This window comes from Lissotriton helveticus, chromosome 7 (assembly GCF_964261635.1).
Source record: "Lissotriton helveticus chromosome 7, aLisHel1.1, whole genome shotgun sequence".
In the NCBI taxonomy this organism is placed as follows: domain Eukaryota; kingdom Metazoa; phylum Chordata; class Amphibia; order Caudata; family Salamandridae; genus Lissotriton; species Lissotriton helveticus.
This window is the reverse complement of record NC_136068.1, coordinates 1,208,414,029-1,208,438,843: the sequence shown is the minus strand read 5'-3', so window position 1 is coordinate 1,208,438,843 and position 24,815 is coordinate 1,208,414,029. Positions and strand designations below refer to the sequence as shown.

At 40.6% G+C, this 24,815-nt stretch overlaps 1 protein-coding gene across 3 annotated transcripts in view; it reads left to right on the top strand.

Annotated features, from left to right (window-relative positions):
- Window positions 1-24,815, top strand: part of RAB11FIP4 (RAB11 family interacting protein 4) — a 1,218,119-nt gene that overhangs the window by 1,181,101 nt on the left and 12,203 nt on the right. For all 3 annotated transcript variants that reach the window (XM_078654398.1, XM_078654399.1, XM_078654400.1), the window contains 6 exons: window positions 5,881-5,980; window positions 7,285-7,388; window positions 12,773-12,913; window positions 19,151-19,232; window positions 21,696-21,833; window positions 24,314-24,472. In XM_078654398.1, coding sequence (XP_078510524.1) covers window positions 5,881-5,980; window positions 7,285-7,388; window positions 12,773-12,913; window positions 19,151-19,232; window positions 21,696-21,833; window positions 24,314-24,472 — 724 coding nt within the window. The remainder of the gene's footprint in view (window positions 1-5,880; window positions 5,981-7,284; window positions 7,389-12,772; window positions 12,914-19,150; window positions 19,233-21,695; window positions 21,834-24,313; window positions 24,473-24,815) is intronic.

Sequence of the window (24,815 nt, the reverse complement as noted above, 5' to 3'; positions counted from 1 at the left end):
CTGGCTACTCCACCAAGCTTATTGGGCACCGGCACGGCTGGCCGCGATAGGTCTAAAAGAGAACGATACCTGCTGGAACTGCGGGGTAGAAAGAGGGGACCTAGAACACCTCATCTATCGCTGCACGAAAGTCAAAAACTTCTGGAAACAGGCGCTATACTTCACAAACAGGACATTAAACTGCAGCATAAAGGAAACATTTGCCACAATAATCACAGCACATATCACATCAGACATGGCCACTCAAGAAGAAAGACACCTCCTTGACTTCCTCCTTACATCTGCAACAAAGATGGTGCTAACCAGCTGGAAGGACACCTCCAAGGCCACATTCAAAGGGTGGCTGAACTGGGTGATCTTCCTCAGAGGAGCAGACTACACCACTCTCAGACACACACCCTGGAGACACCCCAACAGAGAGATGTGGTCGAAACTGGACAAATTCATAGACTCCTACAAACCACCATAGACCAGGTACAACCCGGTTCTGGCTCTACCTACACCCAAGACCGGTCCAGAGGTTCTGTCACAAAACAACCACCACCACTTTGTTTTATGTTCTAACTAGAAACCCGCCAAACGCAACAGATTATGTGTTACATATTACTTGTTAGCCAGTCGACTTGGGCGAACAAAGACAGTCCGTCACGCTCATCGCTATTGCCCTACATGATCCTCCAAAGAACTCTATTTGTATGTTCTATGTTTATATGTATGTAATCTGTAAATACCAATAAAAATAAAAGAAAAAAATAAAAAGAAAGGAGCTACAATCGTTCTTCTAGCTAACGCTCCATTAACCAATATTTGCATTGCTGCCACATGGTCATCAATACACACGATGACAAAACACTATTTCATTGACAATCAAGTAAACAGAGAGGCATAGGTAGGACAAAACGTTCTGAAACATCTGCTTACAAATTCATCCTCATGTTCAACCCAGCCGCCACAGTGAAGAAAATAGCTACAATATCGATGTACAGCATGTGAATCCAGAAAAGATTCATGCTGCAAAATAAAAATGTTACTTACTGGTAGGAGTAGTTTTGCAGCTTGAAGAGATTTCTGTATTCACAGGTGACCCACCCACCTCCCCAGAAAACGACATGATTTAAGTAAACAGAGAACAGTCATACAGAGCACTAATGGTTAGAAAAAAATAGAAAAGAATCTGAAGACACCGGCCACGAGTTAGGCTTCCGGGGGATGCCTTTACCACACATTGCCTTTACAACACAAGCCTTTATTAAGAATATGCTTTTACAATGCATGCCTTTCCATTGCAAGGTAAGTATATATAAGGAAAGTGTGTGCGTATACATCTATGTATAGAAACACACCTATACACACACACACACCTAGGGGTAGTGAATAATAAGGTTGATTTTAGGGTTTAGGTGTAGATAGGGGCATTTGGTGTTCAGAGTATTTATAGGGTTTAGAGGTGAGTAAAGGTATTGGGTGGTAAGAGTGTTTTTAGGGTTTTCGGAGTGGGTGAGGGTATTTTGTGGTGAGGGTGATTGTAGGGTTCAGGGATGGGTAAGGGTATTGGTTGCTAATGGTGTTTTGGGGGTTTAGGGGTGGGTAGGGCTATTGGGTGGGCAGGTTGTTTTTAGGGTTTATAGCTGAGTAAAGGTATTGGATGCTAAGGATGTTTTTAAGGTTTAGGGATGGTTAAGGTTATGGGGTGGGTGGGCTGTTTTTTTAGGGTTTACGGGTGGGTAAAGGTATTGTGTGGTAAGGGTGTGCTCAGAGTTAAGGAGTGTAAGGGTATAGGATGCTAAGGCTGTTTTTAAGGTTATGGGATGGGTAGGGTTATTGGGGTGGTAAGTCGGTTTTAGGGTTTTGGAGTGGGAAGGGTAATTGGTGGAAAGAGTGTTTTTAGGAATGTATGACGTTTCAACGCATACATTTACAACGCATGCCTTTACAATGCAATTTTACACCGCAACATCCTTTACAATGCATACATTTACATCGCATACCACTACAACAAATTTTTTTAAACTACATTTACAACGCAGTCCATTACATCGCATCATCATACCATTACACAGCATACCATTACATTACATTTAAGGTACGTGTTGGATAGTGTAGGGGTAAACATTATTATTCTAACTCTGGGGGTGCAACAATAGGGTAAGTGTTGGATAGTTTTGGGGTAAACATTACTAATCTAACTCCAGGTGGTGCAACAGTAGGGTAAGTGTTTGCTAGTGTAGGGGTACTATACGTTGTAATGGTATGCGTTGTAATGACATGCAATGTAATGCCTGCGTTGTAGTGACATGCGTTGTAGTGTCATGCGTTGTAGTGACATACAATGTAATGGCTGCATTGTAGTGACATGTGTTGTAAAGGATGTTGCAATGTAATGACTGCATTGTAAATGTAGTGGGATTTAATGACTGCATTGTAAATGTTGTTTCCTGTTTTTAGGGTATAGAGGTGGATAGGGGTATTGGGTGGCAAGGGTGTTTTTAGGGTTTAACTTTGGGTAGGACTATTGGATGGTAAAAGTAATAAAAAAAATGTGGGTTTCCACAATGTAAAGGGCAAGTGAGCAAGGGCACGGACGTGCCCGAAACGCGTCTGATGACTTTTACCCACCTTATGCAATAAAAAGAAGCGTACTTTATATCTTTGCCTTGAGTGCTGATTTGGGTTGTCCACGAACTTTTCCGTGCAGGAGGCACTAAGTGGAAAGTTGGAGTTTGATATATATATATATATTGTAATCCAAAGTGCCCTGAAGCGTTTAGAAGGTCACAAAAAACTGGAGGCTTAGTCCGAATACCAGAAGGGTGAGGCTGTGGTTTGGCACTAATCTAAACTGCATTAGCACAGCGCCTGAATATGCTGAGAACGTCTGCCGAAAATGCTTCTAACCTACTATAGGATTGAAATGTGCCATGAAATGAGTAATGAAAAATTGAATTTACTTAAATAAGAACATTAATGCTCGCACGAATGAACTATATATCCCAGCATACACCAGAGACTTCCATTGAGCACACGCCCACTGGGGGCAGGGACGTAAATTAAATAAAGCTGTTAAGAAAAAAAGAGTGCGAGGCTCAATTGCTTTCATCACTGGCAGCCCGAGAAGAAGAGGTTGTTCCTCGAAACGCGTTGGCAACTGCAAATTATGTAAGCAGCAAAGGCAGGCTGCATTTAGGAGCTGCATAGCGAGACGCTGTTGTGTGACCTTCTAAACGCTTCAGGGCACTTTGGATTACAAAACATTGACACGGCAGCCTGGCCGTGAGAAGGAGCACCATCACCGCGAAAACTGGAGGCTTAGTCCGAATACCAGAAGGGTGAGGCTGTGGTTTGGCACTAATCTAAACTGCATTAGCACAGCGCCTGAATATGCTGAGAACGTCTGCCGAAAATGCTTCTAACCTACTATAGGATTGAAATGTGCCATGAAATGAGTAATGAAAAATTGAATTTACTTAAATAAGAACATTAATGCTCGCACGAATGAACTATATATCCCAGCATACACCAGAGACTTCCATTGAGCACACGCCCACTGGGGGCAGGGACGTAAATTAAATAAAGCTGTTAAGAAAAAAAGAGTGTGAGGCTCAATTGCTTTCATCACTGGCAGCCCGAGAAGAAGAGGTTGTTCCTCGAAACGCGTTGGCAACTGCAAATTATGTAAGCAGCAAAGGCAGGCTGCATTTAGGAGCTGCATAGCGAGACGCTGTTGTGTGACCTTCTAAACGCTTCAGGGCACTTTGGATTACAATATATATATATATATATATATATATATATATATATATATATATATAGTATACGTATGTGTGTACATAAATGTGTGTGTATATATATATATATGTGTGTGTGTATATATATGTGTATATATATATATATATATATATATATATATTCACTTAAATGTATACTTACCTTGCATTGTAAAGGCATGCATGGTAATGTCAATGAGTGGTAAAGGCATTATGTGGTAATTAATGTATGCTGAAAACGTGTATTGTAAACCCATACGGTGTTAAGACATACAACCGTATACTAGTACACAGGAGAAGGACTGCGTTCCAGGGATAGATAGAGTTTCCCTGCCTACCACCCCTTCCAGAACCGGAGTACCCTGCTGGAAAAACTGCTGGACTTCCTTGCAAGGAGCAGAGCTTTACCTACTTTCAGAGAGGGTTCCTGACCGCGCCCAACAGTGAAAAGCCTGTCTGAAGAAAGGTGCCCACTAGCACAGCTGTGAGAGCCATTGTGAGGTATTGTTTCCTTCAGGACCTTCGGTCACCTTAGTGCTGTGTTGGAGGAAATACCTAGATGTTTGCACCACTCAAGGCCAAGGGGAAGAGTGTCACTGCCATCACTGTTGTTACTCCTGCTTTGTCCCTGATCTTGGCCATGCTGCATGAACAGTGCCTAGTGAACCCCTTGTTGCCTCCAGGAACTGTGCCATATTAAATGTGCTATTGACCCTAATGCAAGCTAGGAGAAGGCCCATGCACCTTAGTAAGATAGTGAAACCCATAATTGAGATACACATGGGCTCTCACAGCTCTAGGCACTTGTGCCACTGCACTTCCTGTGCTATTCACAACTATGCCCCTGCCCCCTCCAATGGTAGTTCTTTGGGCTAACGGACTCCTATGACTCTTGCCCTCTCATCAGGCTCCTGGTGCTGCCCCTGTGCTCTTCAAACCAGTTGGGAGCAACCATAACTTTGCTAGAATTTTTGTTGGGCGCTCCACTGCAAACTTGAATGACTGGTCTGCTGATAATTCTATAGGTTTGGAGAGGTTTCATAGGAAGTATAATAAAATCTTATAAAACGATTACACACTCTAGGCAATAGCACTAATGAGTAGAAAGGATGTCTATGTTTATGGCATGCCTGCCCCCCCGTCAAAAATTGGCATTGTGTGTTTTTAAGCGATATTATGTCATATCGACATATTAACATTTTGGGATTATGGACACATTGGGGTGATTGGTGTTCATACCTTGTATTTACATCTGCCATAATGGCTACAATGATTGTTGCTCAGAGATGGATGGAGAAGTTCCACACTCATGCAAAGTGGTGGACCGAGTAAAGAATTGTTGGAAATACACATGCCTTAAAAATGCCTTCCAATAAGTAATCTCCACAAAAAAAATCCTTAAAACGAGAAAGGATCCCAAAAATATTTTCAGCATGAAGGTCTTGTGAAATGCATATGGATTTTTAAAAATATTTTTTCTTATAATTTTTTTATTTGTGTTTTAAATGTTCCTTCTTGAGAGTTCACCAGTAACTAAAAAATGCATCCTTTTGTTAATGTGTTGGACCATTCTCAAGTAATAATAAATTAATGTTTGCTGGATATCGGATTGTCTGTTTTAAGTTCTGCATTGTTCATACCTGTCAACATTTTAAATGTTCCAGATGAGATGTGGAAGCTTGTAAAAAAGGTGTTGTATTTAAGGCATTCTCTGCTATATGTAGTAACCAACATTGTCAGGCCCCTTGTAATGACACTAACTACCTAGTGGGATTTTGACTTTCCTTATTTAAACAGTGATCTTAAAATGCCATCTGTGCTACAAATTAAGGAGGGTCTGTTAAATCACTCCATTGTATGTAGTTTGCAGCGAGGGGGCGCGTTCTTAAGTAGTAAGTAGAGGAAAGGATCTGTGGACAGAGAGACCAGCAAAATGTAGTGTGTAAAACTTTACAACTAGGAGGACCAGGGTCATCACTTGGAGTAGAAAGACAGTAGAATAACTGGTTGATTTATAGCTGTGTGCAACTTCTACTTCATAATTTGTAAATTTTTATATTTTTGTTGATGGTTTCTCGTATTCAAGCTATCATAATTGTCTTTTTGTTTTTTACAGACAACTTTTTCACAATAGCAATTTCAGCAGCAGCAATGGCAGTACAGAAGACCTGTTCAGAGATAGTATAGACTCTTGCGACACTGACATAACAGAGAAGGTGAGGCCTTTACTTTGCAAACAATGTACTAGCACACTACTAAAAGTGTTTTACGAACAAACTGTGTGCGTAGCTCCATACGTTATTCATATTTAATAGTTACTATTTAAGTACAAGGTAACTAAATAAAGATCCAGGGATCTGCTTCAACCAGATTTTATGAATTTTGAAAGCACGTCTCTTTCAAAATATTAAAAAGTTAACTTGTTATCATGGATCGTGGCATTTCTGACGCGCAGAGATTAATTTCCTAATTTGAGATATTATCTATTATGTTTTTATCCATTGACATGGACTTTAAAGAAAAGCAGTTCATTTTCTCTATCCATGATTGCATATTTATTTCTTCGTTTTTTTATCTTCTGTGAAGAGGAATGCTGCAACTTAAAAAAAAATCTTTTCAGTGTATCATTAGTGAATTGAAGTCCCATGGGTGAGATTATTGTTGCTTTTGTTATCCACAATTTGATGGCCTGCAGTTATCTCACTATAAGGACTGTAGTTAACCCTTTGAAACATTGATTCCTGTGGCATGGGAGGTTGGAAGGGATCGAAACTGCAGCCTGTGGCTGTACACAGCGCCATAGAACCTTGCATCTAACAGGAGTATACGAGTCCTGGGAATGCAAGAGGCCTTAATTAGTGCTTGCCAAACAGGATACTCCATCACAAACGTGGCAGATTTCCTGTCCATAGTTTTACAACTGCATTATAGCTTATGTTAATTATAGCATGACAGACAGGGTATCTGTCACATATTGACAGAGTACCAAACTTTCAATAAAAGCCTGATTTAGAGTTTGTCAGATTGGAACTCAACCACAAGCATGATGGATTTCCCATCCACCTTTTTACAAGTGCAGCAGGATATCATGTCCTAAGTTTCTATAGTTAGAAAAATGATCTAATCTCAGTAGCTTTGCACTCGAAGATGAGAAAGATGTGCTTTGAAAAGGCAAACTTCAAAACTAGTGTGTGGGTTTTATAGGTAAATCAGGAATTCAATTCATTGCTGATTTGCTTCATGTAGTATAGCCGGTACCAAAGAAACGGTGGTCACTGATTTTGAATCTTAAGCGGTGAACTGTTATTTTCTTTATCTGCCAATGAAATTTACAAGGATAGCCTTTAGGCTTGTCTGCAGGAAACATCTAGGTAAAGCAAGGGGCTTCTGCGTATGCCTCTGCCTCTATTTGCTCGAAGGATCACATTGTGTCATTAATATCCTATAGCCCCACCTGCATTCTAGTGTTTCAAAACAAGAAATAATCTTACAACTGTGCTTGATTTCCGCTCTGTTGCAGGTGAGCAACTTAGAAAAGAAGGTTACTGAACTAGAAAATGATAGCCTGACAAACGGAGATGTGAAGAGCAAATTGAAACATGAAAACACGCAGTTAGTACACAGGTAACAATTTCCATATCTTTTTTTATCCATTTGTACTAAATACTTGCGTTTCCAAAGAATTCATTGTGTAAAAATATGAACATTAATTAATTCCTTGATATACGGCTGAAGCATTAAGATGACTCATTCCAACCTCAAGTTTCATGTTGAAGTAAAGCTTTTCAATGCATCAGCACTAGGTGCCAGGTTAAAATCAATTGTGAAGCGTGCAATAATTTGGCAGCTGTACAAAAGTTATCTAAGCAATGGCGATAAGAGACATAAAAAAGATTTTTTTTTCTGTTGGTTTTTCTATTTTTGTTTACCGATCCAATGTGGATGGGTAAACAAAAAAGCAAAAGAAATGACCTGATGCTTGGAGCAAGCATGCATGTACCCACAAAATGACGCATCCGGCTACGCCATAGGCCTTTTTTCTCTCTTTTTTTAGCCATGCTGTATGGCATGACTGAAACTGTTGGCATAGTTAGTAGGTTCCAAAGGCACGATCTATTGCGTTTGGCAATGCTTGTTTTACTTTCTGGTACACCCACCAGCATGTATGTGGATTTCCATTTCTGAATCCTGATGCAGTCCTTTCTCGCTCACCACTGTTGCAGTGACATTCACTTCAGGATTTTAGCCCGTGGGTTCTGAGCATTCATAGTTTAATTCATCAATAATCTTTACAAACTTGTCATGTTTCCCTGGTATTCATTAGCTGACAACACTCTCTCCCATTAAATGGATCTGCAGCTTTTTTCCGATGTTCTTTGTGTGGATGTAACTGGCCCCTCAGATGTCCTTGTATTAGGCTGTCGTGTACAACGTTTTTTACTCTCCTGCAAGAGCACATAGTGTTACACCATTCGCTGCTTCCACCCTGATTCACAGATCACTCACTTATCAGTGGCATTTGAAAACAGGATTTAGGTGTTTCATTTAATGCAGTTAACCTGGAGGTTGGATTACAGAAGATTAGTTTTAAGCATAGCTGACTATTGAGCAGCCACAGCATAGTGTTTTAATCTTTGAGTTGCTGACCTTCAAACATGAGTGTTCCACTTCACCTCAGGTGGTACAAATCAGTTGCAAAAGCTCCAGGCAGACACAGGGGTGTAACACAGGCCTCTGCAGCCCCTGCAGCGCAAGGGCCCCCAATCCTCCAAGGGGTTTGCACTTAGCTCCAGACCAATGAGTCTTTGTAAAATATAGGAGACTCAAAGGCCTTCTACACTTTCTGCAGGAGGGCCCCACCATTTTACATACCGCCACTGGTGCAGACAGTCCACTCCTCAATCTTCTTTAGATGAGGCTAAATGTTAGTGGCATCCTGAATGATTTCATAGCTCATAAAGAGGCAACCAGTTTATTCATCCTACTCCTGAATAGGACTTCCCTATCTTGACAACTTGTCAAATGTTTTCATCGCCTGCCACTTTGTGTAAATCTCCCAAGTTCAATGGTGCCAAAATTCTGACATCATCACTTGCCATATAGAATTGAAAAGTGTGCGGAGACCCAATGGCTCTACTATTATTAGACGCAGAGAAAGCCTTTGACAGGGTCTCCTGGCAGTATCTGTGGATAGCAATGTCGAGGTGCGGTATCGGGGATCGTTTCATTAAAGCTACCCGCATGTTATACACAAACCCGGAAGCGGTTGTCTCAATTAACGGAGAGAGGACCGAGAGTATTAGAGTAACCAGAGGGACAAGACAGGGGTGTCCCTGCTCTCCACTACTGTTCGCTATATTCATTATTCCTTTTATTCTTAGACTAGAATCCAACACGGCTATACCCCCAATTAAAACCATCAATGGCAGCACCAAAATTTTAGCCTATGCTGATGACATAGCAATAGTCACTGGAGAGCCCAATGTAGCTGTGAAAGCAATGGAAGAAGACGCCAAACAATTCGGGGAAGTCTCAGGATACAAGCTCAATCAGGGAAAAACCCAGATAGTAGTCAATAAAAAGATTACATATCAAAACGACCGGGTAGTTACCAACGCCATATACCTAGGTGTAAACATAACAGCAGACCTAGACAACCTAGTTAAAATTAACCTTGAACCCCTCATAAACCAGACAAGTAAAAACCTCAGGAGAATTGACAATCTTCATTTGACCTTAGTGGGGAGATGCAATGCTATCAAAATGCTATATCTCCCAAAATTCTTATATTTCTTTCGGACCATTTGTCTAGATTTCACCTCACAAATATTTTCAGATATAGATAACCTATTTTCACAGTTCATATGGAATTATAAAAAACCACGTAGGGCACTCAAATATACTACACTCCCCAAAGAAAGAGGAGGGCTCTCACTACCGAATTTTAAAACATATTGGTGGGCCACTATACTACAGTATAGCAAATCACTACTGACTATGCATAACATTCCGGAACGCGAAGACCCGATCCCGACACCGCAGGGCTTAATATTAGGTAGTGAAACACAAGCACATCTCTGGCGATTAACCTATAATTGCTACTACAAAAAAGTGCGATTTAAAACCTTAAGGGGTGTATACTCAGCCTGGAACAACGTCTGAAAGCTTATGGGTATCGGGAGATTTTCTTACTACACAACGTTAGTGGGAAATGCCAATCTCCCAGAAATTTTTAATGACTCATGCATGATCAGATGGCAAAGGGCAGGGATTACCCAGTGTGGTAATCTCTACTCCAATACAGGATTCAAATCATTTGATGAACTGAAAACAGAATTCGGATTAAATCAATCAGATTTCTTTAAATTTTTACAAATGAGAGATTTCTTATTGAAGAAAGGGGGAGGCCCGGCAAAATTTGGAAAAATCGACTTAATTGACACAATAACTCTTAACAGCACAATAAAGATTGGAGGTATATATAACAACCTTATATCCACAATACCCGATGACATGCAAAAATATATAACAAAATGGCACAAAAAATTAGATGTGGGAAAAGATACCTGTGAGAAAGCATTCATGGCATCCCAACTATGGCTAATGTCGGCCAACCTTCAAGCCCAATATTATAAAACCTTTTTCCAGCTATATTATACCCCGAACAGGATTGCCAAATGGGGGCCTGGGAAAGGTACAGAATGTCCTCACTGTAAGCAGTACGAGGCAGACATTGTACATATATTCGCAACATGTCACACTAGGTACTATACGTAGGGAAATCTCCACTTTTTTATCTAAAATCTTTAACATGCGAATCGAAATAACAACGGCAGAAATAATGCTTGGCCTAGATGGAGACATCCGCCCAAGGGAAATCCAAGGACTTATTTTTATTGCAGCAGCGGTATTCAGATTATGTTTGGCTACATCATGGCTAGACCATACCCCCCCTGCCTTTGAACAATGGCGGGCCAGGCTCCTGGCCGTATATAATTTAGAAAAGGCCATATACCCAAAGAAAGGCAGAAAGAGAAAGAAAATGGTGCTAAACATTTGGGACCCACTGACACAATGGATACAGATCTCGGTGGGATAATTATACAAACTAATCTCTTTGCAATCGTTTATATTATTGAGAAAGCGTACATTGTGTTTTTTTGGGGGGGTTTTGTGGTTTTTTCTTAATATAATTTGGACAAAGTAATGCCATGTACTATGTAATGTGTTTTACTTTTTTTTTTGTTTGTTTTTGTTCTAGTATGTACTCAACTTGCGGGGGAGGGGTGGAGGACATGTTAAACAATTGTAATCATGTACTGCTCAAGGAGGGGTTAAAAGGAAAAAAACTCAATAAAAATTTATTTAAAATAAATAAAAAAAGGGGATTCAAAAGAGTGCAAAAACTTTGATTAAGGATTAAAAAAAAGATCCTAATGCAAAAAAAAAAAAGTGTGCGAGTGTGGGGCTGTAAAATGGGTGTCGTCTAAGAAGTGTAACTAAGAACTCTATATAGGAAGCGAGGTCTGTATACCTATGGAAGTGACTACACACGTGAAATAGGATCCTTTCAATGACGAATTTATAAAGTGAGTCTTCATGGACTAAGAATAACTAGAATCAGCAGGATAGCACTGTCATGGACCTTTTAGCAATAAAACACTTGATAGGGTGTTAGCAGCTACCTCTCACTACCATTAAGAGTGTGAAGTGTATGAAGAAGATAAGGTGGTTATTCACTTGGAGTGAAATGTTAATTTCTGACCTACCAATGGTGAACGAGAATACCCACCATAGATACTGTCCAGCAAACACCTGCTCCCACAGGATTCACTTAAAAAGATTGACAGTCTTCATCTGCCTTCATTCTTTTATCTACCAACAATGGAAGTGCTTCGACACAGGCTCAATTTAGGAAGTGAGTGTTGTAAAAAATATTGAGTAGACTCTCAGCATGGTGGACAATACACTTGAGTGGGCAGCACCCACCTACCAATAGATGTAGTGAAGGTGACTTTACCAAAATATGTTCGGGATAAAATGTGGGCTAGGCCCCCAACACAGAGACATTTCCATGGGTAGGTGCAGTTTTTTTCAGTTGTGGTGGACAGAAAGAGGGTTCCAGCGGGCCCAGTTACAGTGCCTGTTTTTCGATTGGTCAGAGCTGAGCTCTAAGTAGCTGTGGCTCCCTCAAAGCACTGATGGAACGCATCACTGCTACTGAATTGCAAGCACCTCTTATAAGAAAGCAAAGTCTGCAAACGGAGGAAGGTGAGTTGAGGATTTTTTCCGCTGTGGGTGAAGTCACATTTTGCTTGCTCAGGCAGGCAGGTGTCTAACACCCACATACCTCGCTTTTACCCATAGTCTTGTGGTGCTTTCGGCTGTTGCCTTGTTATGCTTTGCCCTGGATTTGATCCTGAAAGGCAGAGTGTACTCTGTCAGTGCCTGCCAAACTTCCTCCTTCCTGCATGCAATGATTTTATAAATCTTTTCATTGATACCAGTGTAAAAAATCACAAAGTACGCCTGGTCGGGCATTGACATATGTGAAAAAGGATAGTAAGATCTCAGCATAGATTACCAGGATACTTTCCCTACTCCCTCCCCACTGCGTGGACAAAAGCCAAATTAAATACTACGTTGTCATTCCATGACATATCATTGTAAAAGTTTCAGGGAAATTTGTAAGTAAATCAGTTTGATCATTTGTGTAGCGTGCGTATGCAAACAAGGTTTCTCAGGAGATAAGCTCACTAAATACACTTCTGAGCTACACAAGTATCACCAGACAACTCTTATAAAATGTTTTTTCTGGTTGTGCTTATTTTGAAAATAGATTTATTTTTGTGTACTTGGTATCCAGTAGCATTCATTGTGTGTATTCATTGTACATTTTAACATAATTATATCTACCTACTTCATATAATTTGGAGTTTCTAGAACCTTTTCCAATGCTACATAAAAAAAATGTATCTTATTGCCTCTTTGTGACATCATTTCCGTAGAGTTCATGAACTCGAAGAACTATTGAAAGACCAAGAGACTAGGGCAGAGCAAGCCGTGGAAGAGGAGCTCAAGCGACACAGAGAAGCATACAGCAAACTTGAGAAAGAAAAGGGCACAGAGATCGAACTGCTAAACAACAGGTGATGTGTAATTTATTTTCAACTGCTGTATAGCAAGCCTTGGGATAGCCACCTAGAAGTTTGGCAAAGAGCATATGGTCCTCTCAGTGTATATTTTATTCTTTATGAAATAGTATGCAAAGATGGGCAATAGCACCGTGAACTGTAAGATGACTCTGTGAGTGACATTTCCGTTGCTGACTTCCGTATAACCTACAGCACACGGGTCTGAATCCTGGTAGGACTCGCTCAGCTGTTCATCCTTCCAAGTCTGATAAACTGATTACAACTCAGTTGGTCAAAAAATAAACCCTGTTAATAAAACGTTATTCTTGTTATGTGTTCCTCTGTCTTTATCTACACCTCCTTGACTGATAAACAGTTGTGGCCTGATTTAGATCTAAGCGAACGGGTTACTCGTCACAATGATGACAGATATCCCGCTCTCCAAAATATAAATCCCATAGGATAGAGTGGTATTTATATTTCGGCGGACGGGATATCTGACATCGTTGTGATGGAGTAACCCCTCCGCCGAGATCTAAGTCAGGCCCTTAGTTTGATGCTAAGCCCTTTTTCAGCCCAAGAAAAGAAGACCAGAACAACTTCACCACATTTGCACATATGGGAAATAAGGAGACTGGTTTCAAAAAGAGTATTCTATCTACATCTGGCCTCCTGTAATGAGATTGCAGTACTTAAAACTTAGACTAATGGGTCTTTCTTGAAGTAGTTGCTAGGGGCGTCGCTTGGTCAGTAAGATTGGGGAAGGTGTAAGCCTCAGATTTCCCAACAATTACACTGGAATATCTTGTTAAAATACATTATGAGGAGCAGGACACGAGGGGGCTTAAGAGACAATGGAAGGAGAGAGGAGTGCGGTTTGTTAGGGATACTTAAAAAAACAATGGTTTTCAAACTAACCAAGTTTTAAGGCAGTGGCAAGAGAGAGACAGGTGTGTGTCTGTGTGTGTGCGTGTGTTTTTGTTAGTGTGTGCATGTAAAAATCAAGGGTGAAATCCAACAGATACCTCAGCATACCCTATACTCAACTATTTACTACAGAAAAGATTTTAGGGGGTGTACCACCCCAAATAGCCCCCCACTGAAGCTACGCCCTTGGTAGTTGCAAAAATGCTTAGAATGTAAGTCACTAAAAAGCAAAATACGTGGGCATGATTATTGAAGCCAGCAAAGAATCCCTAACCCGCTTCACCTTTTGTGCGCATTTGATTTTGTTTTTTGTCAGACCGTAAGCCATGTATCAGAGGTGTGTGATAAAAACATGTCTAGGTACTTTAGACCTGAAGGTGCAATCAGTTTCCAGATTTATATGGAACCCCTGGCCCAGAAGGTGATCCCAATTAAATAGCTTTGGATTATCATATAAAAAATGGTCAATGCAGATATGTTGTGGGATAATGAAAAATCAACAGCAAAGTGTTGCCCTGTAGCATTCATTGTTGGATGCATGTTGCTATAATTTGAAAATGACTGGTTGCCACATCGTGTGGGTAGTGAAACTTGGTTAATGTTGGTCTGCTGCAGGCAGAATAATCTCTGCATCAACACTCCACCCCCACAGATACAGTCTCTAATGTTATGTAATCATTGGCAACCTGACATGTACTTTAAAGAGAGTTCATGTATATTCCATACAATGACATGCAACATCATATACAATTATATGCTCTCTGTGGTGAGGAGTGACATGTCCTCTGTGGTCAGGAGTGATATGCCCTTCTTGTTGATGGGTCATAAGTGGTCCACAAATACTAGCCCTTTGCAGTGCATTGCTGCTGACTTGGGCTGGGACTCATCCTGAAAGGCTTCTATGATCTTGTAGTTCTCTCCGGCCTTTTCCATCATATGCCCCCTTCTGAATCTTTTTCCCTGGCATTCTCATTGCTTTTACGGACAGAAGTTTACAGTGGTTCATTACGCTTACCTACCCTGCTTTTTCAGCCAAATACTCACATTGAAAAAACAATTCTGAGGCTACTGCAGCCTTAGAAATATGTGTGCGTTTTCAATAGCCCTTGTGGAACTTTTTCATGCCCAGAGTGAGAATAGGTCGGCCTAGGCAAGCACACCAGGAGTGCGCTCTGTGCCAGACAAAACAACCATTGGGGTACGAAGGCTTGAATTCCCTTTCTCCTCCCCAAGTCAGAACCCTTTGGCTGGTGATGCCATTCTGGAGTTCAGCCTCATCTGAATTTTTTCTTTGTCCGTACTAAGGGCATTTACTTCTGGAGGAGGCTCGGTTTATTTTCCTTTAATGTTCCCCCTTACCTCCAAATCAGTCCCCTTGGAAAGTAACCGTACACAAGGGACTTATATCAAGGATGACAGACCAACACACAGTTGGGGGATCCTGGAGACTGTAACTAGAACAAGCGATACCAGCTCTCATTCGAATGTACTTAGGAGAGTAAGAAGGCAGATGTAACCTGAGAGCGATTCTGCATCTCAAAAGAAAGGAAAATCTATGAAATTAAAACAAACATATTAATAGTGGTTTGTTTTACATTCTTACTGCTCAGGCTATTTATAACACAAAGCACGAAATGTTATATTCTGGCATCAATTTCTATAACTTTGATTAATGGATATGATATGTGTGTGTCTAATTTGTATATATGTACCATTGTTGTATGTACAGCAGTGATCTATGTTTAACATGCGGGACATGGGTCTGTAACCCGGTATGGGCATTTTAGCCTTTCATCCCTCTCTTATTGATAAAATGAATATAACTAAGTACACTAACGAATGATTACCATTTACAGTGCTGCAAATAAGTGCTGCACATAATACATCATTATATATTTATCATATTGTAAAAAACAAGTAAACTCAAATTACTAGAGTTACCAAAACAGCCAGTTCTGGTGCAGCAGGCTAATGTGAACACCTCAGAAATCTGTGTTTGATGCCATGGTGACAAGTTGAAATCGTGGCATGCCCACTCATCCTTTCATCCTTCAGAAGATGATACCATAAGAATCACTGAGTTGGGTGACAATTAACATCCTTTGATTATACATAACACCAAGAATATGCCTGGCAGATATTTGTCAACACAACGAAAACAAAGTGACAGACAACCTTCGGACGTGTCAAATGCAAAATGCACTGGCAGTTCACTTGAACAATCTGCTTTCCCAGGAAAATCTGAAGAAAGAAATTGCAAATGACCTGGAAGTGCCACTTTGTGAAGAAGTTACATAGGGTTGCAGGACATTAAGTTTAGAAGGTTAGGCAGTGTAGTAGAAGATGGGAGAGAGCCTGAATGGAATAAGATATGAGATGAATAGAGAAAGCGCTTACAGAAGAATGAAGAGGGAAGAACAGAGTAGAAGGGCTGAAGTGAGGTGGATGAGGGCTAATTTAGGGTGAGGAAGAAGGTGTGTGTGGTGGTAGATTGCAACGAGAGGAAGGTGTGAAGTGAGAAGAATATCAAGGGGAATTGCTTAATGAGATAGATGAGGGTGAGGAACATCTATATGGGTGTAGGACGAAGGGCAGAAGAGGGACTAAGAGACAGATGACAGGCCGAGGAGGCAAGACTGAGTGGTGTAGCACAAGGGTAGGATACACTGCATGGCTTAGACCTGATGAAGAATGATGGAGTGAACCAGAAATCTGTAACAAGAGAATAAGGAGAACAAAGGACTGTGTGGGTAGTACATATTCCTTTTCAGTTTCTTCAGTGACTGAACCCATTGTTGCACGGCCACCATGGGGCCAAGAGAGTGGCGTAGAGAGAGGGAAGTCCATGGAGAGATAGATTGAAGGTATTTCAGAAAGCGAGATCGAGAGAGAAAGCTCCAGATAGCTTTTATCAGACAAAAGTGTGAAGCCGAGAGAGAAAATGAATAAGAGAAAACTAGCATACCTTTAAAGTAATGCAAATATCCTAGAATTTCAGTGCAAAGGGACTTTGGTTGTTGGTTGCGGCTGTTTAAAGCTGTGTTATTTTGCTTATTTATATAGCTCTTTAAGCAACTGTAAAGTCTTGAAAGCAGCTGAAAGAATCAGGAGTAATAGGAAAGAGAGACCGGTACACAAAAGGTAGATACACGACAAAGGGAATTTGGAAGAAGCTTCTTCAATGGAGTTGTCCTCCCCATGGTGGAACACACTTTTAGGTGTATGACCAACAAATTAGGATTGAAGGAAACACAGGCATTTGCAGTCAGAAATAGATTCCCCATTACAACTGCCATTATTGCTGCAACACTGAAAGTTCAAGCACAACTCTGAGGATTTTCTCCATTCAGTGGGTAAAATTTTATCAATTTCTCCATAATTCGCTTCCCCCATCTGGTTCCTCTTATCATTCTTCTACTCATATACTTGTCTGGTGACTGTGAATGGCATGTATTTATGCATATTGTTGGAACATTTGTATAACAAGTGTAACTCCCAAAGATAAACAGATTATGCCTATGCCATTTAAACTTCCCCCAGGCCTATTCAAGACCAATTCAGTGCCAGGGAAAAATATAGGCATTAGGATTTTGTCTGAGTTACAGTCCCGGTTCTTTATCGCAAATCAATCCTAGTTCAATGGTGCCCAAGGTCCCTTCTCTGTGCGTGCACACATGGAGTCCTCTCTGCTTGCTTCTGTGATTGTCCAGGAGAACATTACTTAGCAATGTTGGGTACTACTAAAAGGCGTTAAAACACTTAATTTACCATAACGTTTTCCAAAATTGAGATTTTACTCAAGCAATGTTTCGCATTTGGTTGAAATCTGTGAATGAGGGCCACGTTTGTTGGCCCTCAGGCCTATATTTGGTCCAAATATTACTCTGACCCGAATCATTAATACATATTATTGTCTAAATTACCCTGTGGACAACAAGAACACATACAGAAGGTTGTCACAGAAAAAATCACTGCTTCTGTTGCTGCAGATATTTAAAAAAGCTGCTGGTACTTAATGAGACGAAGGTAGAAGCTTCTTAAATATTATTGAAGGCAAATCAGTAACCATTCTTAAGCTCCTCATCCTGGTATAGAAGATTTTTACTTACATTTAAGTTTGCTTTATTGAATCAGACATTTAAGTTGTAAGGTCCGTTTTATTGGTTGACTTTGGGATAGTGTGTTTTGGGGTTGTAGCTGTTTGATTCTTGAGACATAAGCCATTGAGAATGCCTCTAGTCTTAAGTCATGTACTCATCAATTTCCATCTTTTTTCAAAGTTATTTTGGTAGAGGAATCACTTCTAGCCCTGATCAGATCAATTCAGCATATAGTATTCTATGCAGTAGTTTGGTTTGGTGGGCATGCAGTGTACTATTAGTGGAAGCAAAAGTACTTGTGTGAATATGTTGATTTCTGTTTTAGTATTTTCCTCGGTAATGCACAGGTTTAGAAATTCAATCTTTAGAGGATGTGTAAAAGAATAAGTTAGTTCTAAATAGGAAATTACACTTTAAAAGGAAGCCATTCAAACAGTGTACATTTTAGAAAGACCGTGGCTGCCTCTGTAACTATCTGTACTGATCACTCCTAGATACATCATGTTCATAAACGACCACTTATAACGGGTGTAAATACGCACCTACTAAAAACTAGCAAAAGCTCAACCAATTCTTACCAGTACTTTATTATCAAATACGAAACAAACATCACTTTATTATCAAATACGAAACATCCCAGGGATTGAAATTTAGTCCTCTGGGGGTTCAAACATCACTGAGGCAATGTGCTGATCTCTGTGGCGCAAAAAAAAGTGGCACTACCAAAGAAGGCTGAATAAGTTCTGTGGTTGATCCTCTGTAAAAATGCTAAAACACACTTCCAGGGTGTTATGTCCTTATATTTTGAAGGGTGAATGATCCTACAAACAGAGTGTGTGACTATTTTGTTGAATGTAAATGAGCGCTGCAAATTGAGTATTTAAAAGTTTCATTTTCAAAGTTGATAGTGTGCTTTACTGCTTTTGACAAAACGGCTATCAGATCACACTGTATGTTACACAGATGTAGTTCATTAAACTGGCACCCTCCTTTGAGACAAATGAAGGGAGAAAATTGATTTCTGTTCTTACCATAACCTTTTGTACCTCTTGGGAGCATAAAACACAGCTGGCTGTATGTTTTATTGCTTTATCTTATCAATTGAGCATGCAGAGGTCAGACCATTTTCATCCTTTTATTGTCGTTTATTTATTTATTCCGGAATGATAAAGAACTATACTCTGGGCAAGGCTTTACATTAAATGATTTTGAAATGCATCCACAGAGTCCAGCAACTGGAGGAAGAGAACAGTGAACTGCTGACTACTGTGGCCAGGCTGAAGACACAATCTGAGAAGCTGGACGAGGTAATGGCCTGGATCTGCTGCATTGCTCTAAAAAATCGCAAGTAGCACATGGAGCTCCCTTTTCCTGTTTACATCACCCTTAAGTTTCTCATCAGCCCACAGACCACCTTCCAAACATTTTTATAACACAGTAGCAACAGGTTGATAGTCAATCGTTGTTCAAGTCCCAGGTTTTTTCACAATACAATACTTGTTTAAAAAACACTATTGGCGCTGCCAGCTTAACTGCTACTGGACAACAGTTTGAATGCCAAGATTTCAGTTTACTAAAATGCCCTTGCAGTCAGTGATAATGGAAAGTGTCATGGACTATTTCAAGACTTTAAAGAGAGCAAGACACAAGATACACATTTATACTCTGTGGCAGCAATAAATATTTTCAGAGATAGGACCGGGGCCGGACTGGCCGTAGGGGGCATCAGGCATTTTCCAGGGAGGCTCGAAGGGTAGGGGCCCGTTTTGTCATGGTGGGAGCTGGTTTTGTTACCAGGGGCTGCTTTTGCAGTGGTACTACATTATCGGTCCCCAGTAACAAAAGCAGAAGTGCTTCACACTTGCACAGCCCACCCCTGCCCTAGGGCTGGTCAGGCAAAATTGCCAGGGCTGCTTTGGGTTCCCAGTCCGGACCTGGGCAGGACTTGCCTAGAAAATGCCCTTTTAACGTGCCTTCCAACAGAAAGTGGGACATGGGCATAGAGAATATTGAACTTCAGAGTGCATGGTGTGGACATGATCTCAGTGTGCTACACAGTTGTTTAGTATCACAAATTAAATATGACAGCCTGCATTTTTTTTGCAATCTGTCACTACTCTCTATGTCTAGGCCTAGTACATGACCCGAAAAAGTACTGCTTTTCTTGGATTTGGTAAAAAGTGTGAAAATACCGTGCTGGTACTAAATACTTGTTAGAATGGGAAGAACTGTCTTCCATTTTGAAAATATTTCACACCAGTTCCTCATTGGCTCCTCATTTCGCATAAGTCTCCATTCATGCACGGGCCTTTGCACATAAAATGGTTCATGGAGTGCTGTAGCAAAGACAGGTGAAAAGTAGATCCGTCATCGGCTCTCCACTTGTTATTCACCTATTCATGGGACATAAACAATGAGGTGAGCCCTTGGGATCCAATCAAAAGCCTGTCTGTGGAGGTCTACTCCTAGCAGAAAAATCCAGTGGCGCTGGAACTGTTATCATCGTAGAGCTGTTGTAATGATGATTTTAAAATGCAAACCATCAATATCAACTGAATCTACTGTCGGAGTGGTGGTGCTGCAGAACCCCTTGCTCTCCCTAGTTCCAGCACCTTTGGAGAATTAGGGCCAGATGAATCAACGCTTTTTGCGTTCGTAAACATGCCGATTAGCAGAATTGGCTTTTTTTCGAATGCTAAAATGCATTTTACAATGTATCAAAATTTTTGAAATCGCAATATGGGTAATCGCATTTATTTGCGATTACCTAAATTGCTAATGCAGTTAGGGAATCGCAATTTGCGATTCCCTAAATACAATTCCTTAAATGCAATTCTCATAGCTATCGCAAATTGCAATTTAGCATTGAGGAATCGCAAATTACCACCAACTTAAAGTTGGTGGTTATTTGCAAACAAAAACCTAGAAAAATTTACTTTTTTGCATTCATCTAAGAGACGTGGTGCATTCACCACATGTTCACACATGCATATTTCAGGGGTACAACAGGGTGTCCATTTGGCCCCCTTGCACCCTTGAAATTGCATGTGCAATTTGCGAGTACCTATTGGATACTCGCAAATTGCGCATGCAATTAACATTCATTCCCTTGGGCCTCTAAGTCCATAGAAATGAATGGGAAGCCATTCCTCATTTGTGACTCGCAATTTGCGAGTCGCAAATAAAGAATACGTAGGAATTGCAATTTTATTTGCGAATCCTACATGTATTGCAGTTTGCGAGTCCATAATAGCGAATCGGTAAAATTCGCTCTTAAGCACTCGCCAAATACAATGTTGATACATCTGGCCCTTAATGTGTAGAGCTATGCTGCAATTTTGAAATATAATTACTGGTTTATGTCACCTGTTGGGAACATAAGGCATGCGTTCTCTTTGCTTTTTGCTGTAGTATAAAGAGTTAGTTGGTGGCGCCCTATGAGGAGCTGACACTGTCATGTTGATCAAAAGAAGTACAACAGGGGGGCGGTTTTCATGATGAGGAATAAAGATAAACAACAGAATGCCACCATAACTAGAGGTCTCTAGCATTATTGCTGGCTTTGCCCGTATAAAGATCAAATCACACTGTATCGGGGAGAATAGCTAAAGGAAGCTGCGAGTCTTGTTGGACACAACTAAGCAGCAAACCTGAGAAGAAAATAGATGGTAAAGACATATAAACTTGGACCAAAAAAACAGTAATAATATAATCATGGCAACTTCACTTTGTGACTACGTTGATCCTTTTCATGTTCCCTCTTGTATTAGGAGCGACAAAGAATGTCTGATAAACTTGAAGATACTAATTTACGGCTAAAGGATGAGATGGATTTGTACAAAAAGATGATGGACAAATTGAGGCAGAACCGGCTACATTTCCAAAAAGAGAGGGATGCGACCCATGAGGTGAGAACTTAAGAGGGAAGTTTCATTGCATGTCTTCCTACTGATATTTAACAAAGACCTGGAATTTCAAAATCTGATTTAGAGCCTTTCAGTGTAAATCCTGTATAATATTTAAATAAGGGATATTGCCAATTACTGAAGTAAATATCACACTGATGGACGACTTACAATTCACAATAAATCCTTATCACTATAATGTTGAATTTCACTTCTCACTTTGACTTTGCACACAGCTTTTCACTTCTCAACATTTTCAACATGCCTACACTTTGCGCTTGGAAGTTCCAAGGCAGGGGCTCTTTGCCTAGTGCCTACTCACCAGTGTAAGGGATTATTATTATTATTAATAGAGTTTTGTTAAGCGCATTCTACCCGGAGGCCTCGTAGCGCTATATTGTTTGAGTCATGAGAAGTCACAGAGCCAGATTAGGTGAAGAGAAGCGTTTTCAGTTCCTTACGGAACTTCAATAGATTAGGCTCGCCACGGAGGGTGTCAGGCAGGGAGTTCAAGGCTTTCGCGGCATTCCAAGAGAAGGAGCGTCCACCCCATCTTGCCCGTATAGTTCTGTTAACGGTGGCCAGGAAAGCTGAGCTGGATCTCAGGCTTCGTGTAGGGAGATAAGGGTTTGCAAGGGAGCAAACCATGGCTGGGCCGGTCTTCCACATGGCTTTGTGCATAATGCACATGGATTTAAACACAACTCTGGCCTTGATGGGCAGCCAGTGCAGTTTCTTTAATGCAGCTGTGCCTGACTCTCGTCGGCCCAGGTTTAGGAGAAGGCGAGCTGCTGCATTCTGTGTAGTCTGCAGTTTTCTGGTGGTGGAGATAGGGGCTCCTAAATATAATGAGTTTCCGGATCAACCTGGTAAAGGTGTAGCTCCGTCCATTTGTTCTGAATCCTACTCTTGGACTAATCCTTGGCCATATCCTTCTCTAGTTAAATGGTTAAGATTACAATAATGTGCTGAATACCCACATAGTGTTATAGAAGAAGAAGTACCGAGAATAGAGGTCCCTGAAAAGCCTGTTCCTTCTAGAGACTCTGGCACCTGTGATTACCCTATAATTTGTTACGTTTTAGATTGCTTCTTAATGCACTAATATTGCTTTCAGTAAGTGATCTGGGATTCTAATCTTAACTAGAGCAGGCTCATTTATCAAACATCAAACATATTTCCCCTTTTACCCTTAAATTATGAATTCTTACGTCTTAAAATGATAGGAAAATCATACTGTATAAGGAAATTCATACTATATGTTTTTTCCCAATATTCTAACAGCTCAGGAAAAATGCAATAGGAACAGGGTTCAGTTAATCTCATACAGTTAGTAGTAGTCTGTGCTCTTCTGCAGGTAACTGGAGTTCTGCTTCCAGCTGCTTCGCAAATTTTGTCTGTTTAGCAGGGAAGCTGGCTTTCTCTTTCAGATCGCATAAGTGTCATTAGATGACTTGAGATTTGCAATATTTAGGTATTGGCACTATCTTATTGTAATGGTTATCAGGACTGATAACCATTTATCTCTGTGGATTTCGATGTTTTTATCAAATATGAGCATACACTATCATTACTCAACAATTTATCAAAATAACAATTCACAATAGTTTCCCACCAGTGGATTTCTCGTTCCTTGTGATATTGTGTGTCCCTTATGATGGCGCCCATATGCATCTCTGAACGTAATTAGTAGTCAAAAGATCAACAATATTTTACTTCCAAATCAGTACTGTGTTTGTGTGCAAATTATATGTTAAGATTCTCCAGTGGCGGCCGGCATAACTCGCAGGTTGTGGAGAGGGAGGATGGGTGGGAGTGGGGGGCGGGCGCAGGGCGTGAGGTAGTGAAATATAAATCACAGTAAAAAAAAATGTATAATACAGTTACCTTGCCGCCAGGTCCCACCCCTGCGTTTCTGTTCCTTGCTTCTGTGCTCCTCGTGGGACAATTGGTAAGCACCCTGGCTTACCTGACCAATCGGATTAGTTTTGAGCATTCAGGTTCTCCATGCAGGTTGTAATGCAGCCTGCATGGGTACAGGGAAAGTGCGCATGACTGGTTTGGGCGACCTGAGAGGGCCGACCAAACAGTCATTGCACACTTAGGAGTGGGAAAACAACTCCTCAAATGCCCTGCTACCTCAAAGTTATTATCATTTTAAATTTCCTTTCCTTGACACTGCTCAAAAGCATTGGGGCGACGCCCCTCCGCCATAGCGGAGGAGCCACTACTGAGAGTCTAAAAAGTAAAGTAACTGCTTTTATGGCTTCATTTTATAAGAATGTTGCATTTTCAAAAAGTAGATTCTATTGTTCATCCTGTAGTTGAATAACTTCCTTGATTAAATATGAATTTCCAGTCTACAAATTGAACAGGTCTTGGCTTGGTCTTGTATATCAGTATGTCATTTTTCATCAGTGATTATAACATACTGGCAGATCGAAGCACCATTGGCATAACATGTTCTCTCTTTTTCTCTTTAGCTCATTGAAGACTTGAGGAAGGAGTTGGAGCATTTACAGTTGTATAAATTAGACTGTGAGCGACCCGGGAAGGGTAGGAGCTCCTCTTCCAGTATCAGTGAGTTCAACGCAAAAACGAGGGAAGTGGAAATGGAGCATGAAATTAAGCGTCTAAAAATGGTAAGAGAGGCCTATGTACTGTCTGTATTAGTGATGTTTTATTCAAAACAGATGCGTCCAATGTGGTGCCCATGCTAAATATAGCCAGAGTTGATTGAAGGAGCAAAGGCAGCAGGGCCGAAATAATCGAGAGCCTGTGATAGCCGTTCTAGGTCAGGGTTACTTGGTTTTTTAGTAGAAGACAAAAATATATTTTTTTCTGCAACTCTTTTTAAAACACATTTTACTTTTTTTTTTTTACTTTTATTGTTTCTTGTAATAATTTATGCATCCATAGTAAGCAACAGATATTCAGTTTAGAATCAACTTCGTTCTTTTTTGTAGTCTACTTGGAATGTGAGAA